Source organism: Monopterus albus, unplaced genomic scaffold (assembly GCF_001952655.1).
Source record: "Monopterus albus unplaced genomic scaffold, M_albus_1.0 scaffold127.1, whole genome shotgun sequence".
In the NCBI taxonomy this organism is placed as follows: Eukaryota; Metazoa; Chordata; class Actinopteri; order Synbranchiformes; family Synbranchidae; genus Monopterus; species Monopterus albus.
The window spans coordinates 1,793,105-1,803,974 of record NW_018128007.1 but is presented as its reverse complement, the minus strand read 5'-3'; the positions used below and the strand labels follow the sequence as shown (position 1 = coordinate 1,803,974).

The window sequence follows — 10,870 nt, the reverse complement described above, 5'->3', positions numbered from 1 at the left end:
ATTCTGTCTCTCAGAGTGGGAATGCACCTACAATGTGAATTTCAGACCCCTCCATGATTTCTAAGTGGGAGAACTTGCAAAATCGCAGGGTCTTCAAATACCTCTGTTCCTCACTGTATTTGTATTCATTTGTATTTGTATTTGTACTGTATAGTTGTTTTCTTTGTATGTATTGATTACATGGGTTGTTACCGACATCTGGTGAAAATTTCATGTCAACAGCACCTTTAGAAAAATATTTACTGAGAAAAATGGTGACGTGTTCAATACTTAATTTACCCACTGTACATGTGTACTGTGGACATTGTATAGTATTGCATTGTATTGTAATCCTCGAAGGACAGTGATGGAGAGTAGAAAGCTATTTAACTGGTATAATTGATGCTGGATTCTAAACCTGTTATTTAACATACCCCGTTTCAATACAAAAAGGTTAAAGTTCAGATTTTTATACAAAGGTGAAATTTGTATATAAAACATTAAGGACTGTATAAACAGTATCGCTTCTAATTTACTTAGTGAATCTTCAAAACCTATAGCCTCAAATCAATAGACAGAAATTCTCTGAGCTAGTCTAAACCACCTGTGGCTCATTGTGATCAACTCTTTCTTGTTTGTCCCACCTTCTTCCATACCATCTGCAGTGTCTGCTTTTATCATGTTGGCTCTTTGACCGATGCCTCAGAGGAGCTGACATGAAAAGTGAACGTGTAGGCGAGAGGTTTCTTTCATATTGAAGCTGCACTTAAATTATTTCATGTTACCGCGTTCCCCTTAGCTGTACAAAGCATTTTACCTTTTTTTTTTTTTTTTAAGCACACTGGTTCTCTCCCATTAATCTCATTTCCAGTACCCACCCCTCTCCACTACCTGCCCAGAATCAAACAGCACACAGACAAATGTAACATTAGCTGGCAAAAGCAGTGATGGATGTAGCAGCTATAGAGTCAGGTATTTCCCTCAGGAGTCGGTTAAGACCAAAACAGAGGCCTGCGCCCCCTGTGTCTGGTGGATGTGTAAATAGGCCACTGTTTGTTTTGTACTCTGCTGCTGATCCTCAGTAAATATCTCAACATCACATTACCCACAGTCTGTTTGGTAAGGTCTGGGTAGAAATAAAGAACAATTCTTCAAGCATTTAAACTGTCCAAACATGCAATATGGGATACCAGCAAATGTTGTGTTCACTCATTTTAAAGGTGTGCACAGAATATTTCTGCAATCAATCTGCAGTGGAAACAGGTGTGTGCAAAGCTGGTGAACACAGACAGCAAAGTGAACATGCAGATGGAGGGAGAGGAATTATCACATGCAAAGAGACTCCAGGTGTGAACATGCAGCGAGCTGTAAAGAGACTGAACGCCCTCAGACTGCAGTGGATCTGGTGCCTCTGCCCTGCTTCAGATAGAAATACCATCCCACAATCTACACGTTCAACTGTGGGTGTGCTTTTACTCATCAACAGTAGGTTCTGACAGCAGCATGAAGGAACACCAAGGTGAATCACATCACCTACTGCGTGACGACAACCACATGACAACAGAAGCCAGATGAAGAAAGATTTTTTTAAGTGCAGCAATATCCAGAAAGAAACAAATTAAGAATTCAAAATAGAGCACACTCTAAAAACACATTGCACAAACACAGAAATCCTGTTGTAGTTACAAGTAAAACCACTACCCACTTGTAATTCTTGCTGTGGTTAATTACACAACATGGTCTAAGACTAGACTACAGTCATACAGTCTAGGGATTTACCATTAGTGACTACCCTACCACTAAAGTTCATCTCACAAGCTGCAAATCAGACCCAGGGTGACTCCCAGACCTCGAGCCTCACACTTCACAACAGCTAAACAAAGCTAAACATCAAGCTGCTCTTACATTAACCCCCTTGCAGTTTCTGTCAGTATCTTCTTTGTGGACTAGATGTTTTCTCTGTTGGACTGATTCTCAGTGTCACACCTGTCAGAGATGATCCTATTGGATGGTCATCCATCTTGGCTACTTCGCATGCCTCCAAATGATTACAGGCTGTAAACTATTACCCTGACACACTTTTAAAGGCTAGAAATTGATCAATCAAAGCTTTAAAAAGATGTATACAAGAAATAATAAACTCCAACTAAAAATACATGAATACTAACATGATCAACGTTGCTTATTAACTCGTTTCTTTATTGTCTTTAAAAGGTGAAATAATGAGTGAACTTGTCATTAAATCTTCATGAGCATTTTTTAGTTGCAGTATTCAGTCTCAACATTCATTTATATCCTGCTTTAAAGTTTCTTGTTTCCATTTTGTGATCACTTTTTATGTTTTTGGGCCTTTGTTGATAGCACAGTATAGACAGTCAGGAAAGCAGGGTGAGAAAGACTGGAGCGGGAGACGTGACGTGGTTATACCACAGACATCATGCACACAAATGTGCAGACGTACCTGGGTGCCCACTGAAACCACTTGGCTAGCTGGGGTACTGTCTTGTGATCACTTTGATTTAAAGACAGACTTCAAGTCAAGTCAGTTTTTATTTGTAGAGCCCAATACCACAAATCACAAATATGCCTCGAGGGGCTTGAGGCCTCTTTAATTAAACAGGTATTTCTATTTAATTGATGAATTCATTAAATGATGATCATTAAAACAATGTGATCATTCTGGTGGCATGCTTCAAGCTAATGGGCCTGTGTGCAGTTTGACTGTTTTTGAACTGAGGGTTTGGCGTATGATTTTCAAAGTAAAAGTTCTGGCGTTTCCTTGAGTTCGCCGAGTCAGTGGTTAATTATGTGCTGGTGGTCTTTAGGCTTCTTCTTAACAATGTAATTGCCACTGAGGATGTTGGTTATCAGTGACTAACATTATTACAAAAAATAAGCCCTAATGTAGTCATATAAACTCCGTGCACCACCTTTACACAGTTAACTGAAGAGACTCAAACAGTTATTTATACTAGTGAAAACTTCCCTCTGATAAAACCATCACTTTCTAGTTAACCAGCCCTTACACTGGCTGGTTGCTCTCACATAACAAAATACACCTCATCAGAAAACGCTGTTTTTCTTATCACCACAAAAAACTCACACAATAACTGTCTAGCCTTCTTTTTAGCTAGCTCTCTATCCCTGCAGATTTAACCACTGTTTCAAAACAACTGCTAAGCTGGGCCACCAAGACAGCCACCACCCTTCTCCTCCTATCGGCTTTGCCTGATCTTTGCCTCTTAGTTTAACTTTTTTCTTTTAGGGCAGTGGACAAATAGAAGGACAGACCTCTCGTCTTTCTCTTCATCCTGCGTTCCCCTGCCCGGCAGCAAGGCACAAGGAGACAAAGAGTTAAAGTCTACATGCAGAAACAGGGAGAACAATACAGCTGAGAGGAAAGGAGAGGAGAAAAGAAGAGAGAAGAGTAGAGTAGAGTAGAGTAGAGTAGAGAAAAGGAGAGGAGAGGAGAGGAGAAGAGAAGAGAAGAGAAGAGGTGGAGCATCAGGACATTGTGAGCAGTAGTGGTTTAGGCTGAAGCTGTAGTCCTCATGGGTCCACCTGGGTCTGACCAGTACAGTCGAATGGGGTTGGGTCAATATGTCTGACCTGTGTGGATCCAAATGGGCTGTATGCACTGTATGCCTTATCTGGTGTGTTTTGAGAACTGTGAATCTCATTTTAGAAAAATCATTCACTTCTGAATTAGACTGGGCCCAAATTGGAGACCTCTAGGCTGAAGCAGGTTGCACAGCACTGTGAAATGTCTTTGTCAGCAGTACATCCATGGATCTCCAACCTTTATTTATAATTCATCGAACAGATACAGTGACACAGGAGCACACAGAGAGCAGCAGCCCACTTACTGCAGCTTTTTAAAGATACATTTTCTCCACAATCCATACAACTTTGTAATATATAGTATAAATAAGTAGTGATTGTTTCGTTCGTGTGTCTCGACTCCCATCCAGACTGACCTTGTGGTCGGTGATCTTTTTGTCCTCTCACAATGAACAGCATCAAAAAAAGCAGCATTCCAGAATCTTAGTGTATGCCTGACAGATAGAAAAGATGACATGTTATAGGTTTCCACCTGACCTACTTTATGCAATTTCCCAGATTGGGATTAATAAAGTATTTCTATCTATCTTTCACAAAGTCACTAGAGATGAGTCTGCAAATGACAGTCAGTGATACTGTAACATATCATACTTTGCTGTAAATCTGCACACTCAGAATCTTCTAACAATCTTCAACTTGACAACTAACTGCTACACACACTACTTCCTATTCTATGAAACGATGATATAAAAAGCGATATCACTAACAGTGATAAACCCACAGAGGATTATCAACAGTTCCCCTTTGTTCTTAACTCTTTTTGCACTGTTTTGGTTTATTATTTTGGATTTACGCCTGGTAAATGTTTAATTATCTTCACTCTCATGGCATCCAGCAGGAAGCTGGTTTCAAAAAACAAAACAAAAACCCACTAAAAGCCCATTGTGTGCTACCTGTCCATCACAAAACAGTTAAGTTATAGTAGCAACCTGCTAGTGGAGCACACACTAAGTATAGCTTCCCTCATCAAACCTTTTTCCAGGCAACTGTTTTCAGCAAAAGATCTCTAATAAACCCGCTGTAGACCATCCGCCCAAACCCTAGGGGCAGGCAGACAAAGTCAGAGAGCAGCCGATGAACAGTGGAGTGTTTAGCAGCTAAAGAAAATGAAACTTTTATTTTAGATTTTACTTTTATGGGGAGCACAGTAGCTACTGTACAAGGATAGTAACTGGTTGCTATGCAACTCGCCAGTACCCTGGATGATGTCATCAACTTGAAACTATGGTGGCTTGTAGTCTTGAACGTCACATCACTACGGTCTATTTTAATGTCGTTTATAAAACTGACATTGTTGTTTGGTTTCTGCAGTCTCTGTACGAAGGTTTCAGAGATAACCTTTACCCTGAAATGACCACATGTGATTACTCACAGGGACAATGGATCAACTTACCAGATGGGTTGCTGCTTCAGGTGGGCGTACAGGTACACCTTTTCTCCTTTCTTCTCCTCTGGAGCCTCAGACACTGTGGATGAAGAGAAAATGTGACAGACACTGGCATTGATACATTCAATATTAAAACAAATCTAACAGAGGAGTAGAGCAGGAGATTTTTGTAACCTTATACCTGGTGATTTGGATGTGGTCTCAACTGGGCTCTCCCCATCTCTAGAAGAAAGAATACAGCAATGGAAAAAGATGAAGGGAAGAGTAAGGAGTTAAAACTATATATGACTATGTTAATGAAGAGAATTCAAAAGAGGAGCTGCTTTTGCTCACTCAGTCTTGGGAGCTACTGTACTCCTCAGTTTGCTCTCTAGGCCTCCAAAGAAGCCTTTAACGTCAGCTTTAGATGTGTTTTTAAGGAGGCGCTCAGCTGCATCCTTCTTTCCCGACAACCATGAGTTGGCCTTGTTGAGATACGAGTCCAGACCAGCTGGAGGACCACCACGATCCAGTAGCTCTGAAGGGGACGGCTGGGACTTCCCTAAATAAGAGGGCAGAGGTCAAAATGGTGATTTCTATCTTTGAACGACATCATCAAATATTGTTCTATATATTTTAAAGCTCCACAAGGCAAATTTGTTGAAATGTCCATGTTTTCACTACCTGGTGTCTCTGCGGTATCACACACTGGTCAGGTTGATAAGCAGCGCAGAAACTGCACAGATGATAGACATCCCCTTACAGACTTTACCCAATGCTACCTGTTAAGCTTCTGAAGCCACATTAACCTCAGAGTAGAGACACCATGTGGCATATAGGAAAAAAATGGGCCTGAAATTTGATGAACCACTTAGCTTCACCTCAGCCAGCTGCAAGTCAGTGAGTTGGAAATAAAAACAATAATTTCAGTTTCAGATGCTCATAGACCTCTAGTCCCTGAGACAAAGAACCATAAACATGCACAGTGACTCTTCCTTTGGATCAGGTGTGTTTCTTTGCAGTTTATCATATGCATCATTTGCAAGAAAACCTTTTGCAAGCAAAGTTGGCTGTAGTGCAGTTTAACTTGTATGAGGGAAAAAAAAAAACTCATAGCAAACCTGACTGTAGACAAACGCTGATGCACTGTACTGTGCCACAGTGGTGCACTAATCACGCTAGGCATCCTGCTTTCACAGGTACTAACACTACCTTCCTGCAGCCCTACATAATCATTGCATATGTGTTTGTGCTATTGCTGCAAGAGAAACCACAAGGCCAACCTGTGGTGCTAACACTGAATCAGCACTGAAGAGTGCAAAACATGCATAGCTGCATTTCTTTTGCTGTGTCTTCTTTTCCTTTACAACTAAGAGCTGGTTGCTCTTTAACATCTGTGCAATGGTAGCTATATGCTATGTTTTTGTAAAAGTTGGAAGTTCCTCTAAAGTGACATACATGACAGGTAAAGAGTGTGAAAATGTTCATTAGACCTTACCAATGTAGTAGTATGTGAAGCACATAGTCATGAGGTTTTTGGCTGGGGTGTAGTCATCCATCTGGTAACATCTGTAAAAACACCATTTCTTCAGATATGTCACAACCTTAGTACTAGCATTGATGGAATTTAATTTACTGGGGCATTTTGACTCAAAGGATATGTTGTGGTGACATTGTACATTTTTCTTAATGTCAACAATTGCCATGGTAACACCCAGCTCATGAGCTGATACAATGAAAGGCTTTTAGACATTCTAGGAAAACCCTTAACACTCAGTGAAACCCACTTTCAAATTTGTGAAAACTTTAGGTTATGAATAAACACAATAAAGAAAATGTATATAATGTTTCCCTTCCATCTAGACTACTGATTAGGCAAATCAGGATTAGATTATCAAATAGAGATTAAAGAGCATTTGAAACACTGTTGCATATTTGTGAAACCTTTTTTCTGTGTAAATGCTTTAAATGCTTTACTTCTTTCCCCGTGTAAACCTGAGTAGAAAAGCTACAACTACTACCTAAGTTAAAGTACTGAATATTTTCTCAGTGGTCAGTAACCTGAATGTATCCTGTATGTAAAAATAATGTACGGAGATTTACAGACTTAAATCACTGCATTTACATTCTTTTGTCAAGATGGTATTCAACAATTCAAATGGTAAATGGACTGTATTTTATATAGCGCTTTCTCACAGTGTGTTGCACTGGCCAAAGCGCTTTACAGGAGATCATACACCATTCACCCATTCACACACCGATGACGACAGGCTGCCACACACCCGCGCTAGTCAAGCCACCATTCAGGGTTCAGTGTCTTGCTCAGGGGAGACCAGGAGTCGAACCACCAACTTGCTGGTCAGGAGACGACTGCCCTACCCCGTGAGCCACAGCCACCCACAACAATATACCCAAATAATATACAACAGAATTCATCTTAGGATACACAGCATATACAGATGATTATTTATTTAAAAAAACAGAGATATTACTTTTTACAAACTTTACTGAAGAATAATATATAGTCTGTGTGTAATAATTACTTCCAAACACTAACATTAGCTACATTATCTATAGCCTACATATAGCTAACATGAGCACCTGCTGCAGCAGACCTCTGCCACAACAGCATAACATTAGGTAAAAGTGAGCTTTAACATAGAGAGGAACACACAGTAGTGTGAGAGCTTCAGCTGAATTCAGGGAGGGCTGCTACAGTAACTACGCGTCCATGCTTGTCAGACAGAAGCCTCGATGCGACTAGCAACTGAGGGGAGAGGGCTGTCCTGCCCACAGTTAAACAGATTTCCTCCAGTAACTTATTTTTGTCTGTACTTTGCAAAGTATGCATCTGTGACCTGTTTTCAAAGGAAACCAATGGGCTAGAAGCAGACAGGGCAGACAAGTCATGAAGTTCGGAAAGATTTTTAACTTTTATGTAAATTTCTGACAGTAACAAAGTTAAACATTATTACCAACCTTATCCTTTACAGGGAAAATGGGTAGTCAACCACATATACTCACTCAAACAGTACAACTGCAAAAGACTGCACCAGTCTATAGAAGGTGGCTTCGCTCACACATTTAGAGTGGCAGCGCTGTGAACACAATATGACAAAGACCATTACAACCTTAGTATAAAGACAAGCTCACAATACATATCAACTATGTTATGCATGGTTGTTTTTTTTTAAGTCATAGACTGAAAAGATTTCTGAGGACTCCATTGCTTATTTTGAGATGTTTTAGTTTGGTATCCTGCACTGATGTGATTTTTTGCACTAAAATGTGTAACTAATTTTATTAATTAAAAGGGATGCTTCATCCAAAAACAATGGACTCATTAGAAAGGGAACATTAACTTCACCCAAAACAAAGAAATGAGGTAATCCTGTTTATAATTTGACAATTGTTTGTGAATACAGAAACATCTGGTAATCACTGAAGATCTTTTGGATTCAGACTCCACTCTTTCAAAACTGTCCACACGGAACAGTGCTTTTACTACCCATAAAGGTCACACATGACATCTGACAAGTTACCACTTCATCATTTCCACATATTTACCTGTGCGCTGACATATTTGGCAAACCACTCCCTGCCTTTGCCATTCTCTCCACTGCACAGCTCTCCAAAACGAGCCTTCTCTTCCTGGTCAAAGTCCTCCCTGTGAAAACACGGTCCAAAACCTCATTACAGTACTAATTTGAACACCTTGTAAAAACACCTCTTTACAGCTGTTTTTTTAATTTAAAGACTTATCAGTTTAATTTTACTATTCAGTGGACAGCTTGGTGGCAGAGTGATTAGTGCTGTTGCCTCACAGCAAGAAGCCCCGGCCAACCCGGGGCCTTTCTGTGTGGAGTCTGCATGTGCCTGCGTGGGTTCTCGCCAGGTACTCTGGCTACCTCCCTCAGTCCAAAGACATGCAGCTTAGGTTGACTAGGAGTGAGTGTGAGTTTGTGGTTGTCTGTCTCCAAGTGTTGGTGGACCCCGCCTCTTGCCCAATGTGAGCTGGGATTGGCTCCAGCCCTGCTGTGACCCTCATTAGGATAAGTGGTATAGATATGGGTGGATGGATGAATTCTACTATTAAGTAAATTGTGTTCCACTGAGACTCAGACATATTAGTGGGAGGCCACCTTAAATTTACTCCCTCACAAGTCGATAATCTTGTTGATAGTGCTGCAGCCTCCCTGTGTACGACACTTGATACTGTTGCCCCTCTGAAAAAGAAGGCAGTGAAACAGAGGAGGATAGCCCCGTGGTACAGCTCGCAGCTCCACTCCCTAAAACAGGCATCACAAAAACTGGAAAGGAGGTGGCGCTCCACTAAGTCAGAAGAGTTTTTCATAGCCTGGAAAGATAGTTTAATAACATATATGAAAGCCCTTCGTAGGAACCACATTTTATTCATCACTGACTGAGGAAAATAAGAACAACCCCAGGTTTCTTTTCAGCACTGTAGCCAGGCTGGCAAAGAGCCACAGTGCTGTTGAGCTCAACATTCCCTTAGATCTCAGCAGCAATGACTTCATGAGCTTCTTTACAAATAAAATCACAACTATTAGAGAAAAAATTGGTTGGACCATTACCACAGCTTTCATAGATGTGCCATCTACTACAATGGCTTTAGAAACATCTGTGAGACCTCATTTATACTTGGACTACTTCTCTCCCATAGATCTCTCTAAGTTGATAGATCTGATTAACCTCTCTCTATTAACAGGTTATGTTCCACAGGCTTTTAAACTTGCAGTAATTAAACCTCTACTCAGAAAGCCTACTCTTGATCCAGGTGTCCTAGCTAATTATAGACCAATATCCAATCTCCCATTTATTTCCAAAATCCTTGAAAAAGCTGTTGCAAAGCAGTTGTGTGACCACTTGCACAAGAATGATTTGTTTGAGGGTTTTCAGTCAGGTTTTAGAGTCCATCATAGTACAGAAACTGCATTGGTGAAAGTCACCAATGATCTTCTCCTAGCCTCAGACAAAGGACTTGTCTCCATACTTGTCCTCTTAGATCTCAGTGATGCTTTTGACACCATTGATCAAAGCATCTTACTGCAGAGACTTGAATATGTTATTGGGATTAAAGGAACTGCGCTAAGTTGGTTCAAATCTTATTTATCAGAAAGATTTCAATTTGTTCATGTTAATGATGAATCTTCCACACAAACTGAAGTTAGTCACGGCGTTCCACAGGGCTCTGTGTTAGGTCCAATTCTCTTCACTTTATACATGCTCCCTTTAGGCAATATTATCAGGAAGCACAGCATAAATTTACACTGCTATGCAGATGATACTCATTTATCTATGATGAATCAGATCAGTTGGTCAAAATTCAAGCATGTCTTAAAGACATAACGGCCTGGATGACCTGTAATTTCTTACTTCTGAACCCCAACAAAACAGAAGCTATTGGCAAGAAAACGTTAAAAATATAACCAGACTAACCATATAGTTAGTCTAGCCCTTTGTCCTCCAGTACTGTGAGGAATCTTGGACTCATCTTTGACCAGGATATGTCTTTAAATGACACATAAAAAAGTCTCTAGAACTGCCTTCTTTCCTTTGTGCAATATTGTCAAAAACAGGAATAACCTGTCTCAAAGTGATGCAGGACATCCCACTAAGCCCCTATAAAGCCTCCAGTTAATCCAAAATGCTGCAGCCAGAGTACTGACAGGAACTAGCAAGAGAGATAATATTTCTCCCATATTAGCTTCTCTCCACTGGCTCCCTGTAAAATCCAGAATTTAAAATCTTTCTCCTAACATACAAAGCCCTTAATGACAAGGCTCCATCGTATCTTAAAGACCTCATAGAGCCTTATCATCCCAACAGAGCACTTCGCTCTCAGAGTGCAGGTTTACTTGTGGTTCCTAGAGTCCACAGAAG

At 40.5% G+C, this 10,870-nt stretch overlaps 1 protein-coding gene across 4 annotated transcripts in view; it reads right to left on the bottom strand.

Moving 5' to 3' along the window:
* Nucleotides 1-10,870, bottom strand: part of kiaa0513 (KIAA0513 ortholog) — a 32,944-nt gene that overhangs the window by 13,818 nt on the left and 8,256 nt on the right. For 3 of the 4 annotated variants that reach the window (XM_020612718.1, XM_020612717.1, XM_020612719.1), the window contains exons 3-10: nucleotides 8,534-8,633; nucleotides 7,991-8,064; nucleotides 6,465-6,535; nucleotides 5,321-5,528; nucleotides 5,169-5,209; nucleotides 4,994-5,066; nucleotides 3,957-4,034; nucleotides 3,271-3,300 (exon numbers count right to left, since the gene is read on the bottom strand). In XM_020612718.1, coding sequence (XP_020468374.1) covers nucleotides 3,271-3,300; nucleotides 3,957-4,034; nucleotides 4,994-5,066; nucleotides 5,169-5,209; nucleotides 5,321-5,528; nucleotides 6,465-6,535; nucleotides 7,991-8,064; nucleotides 8,534-8,633 — 675 coding nt within the window. The remainder of the gene's footprint in view (nucleotides 1-3,270; nucleotides 3,301-3,956; nucleotides 4,035-4,993; nucleotides 5,067-5,168; nucleotides 5,210-5,320; nucleotides 5,529-6,464; nucleotides 6,536-7,990; nucleotides 8,065-8,533; nucleotides 8,634-10,870) is intronic. The other variant, XM_020612720.1, reaches the window with a different exon arrangement.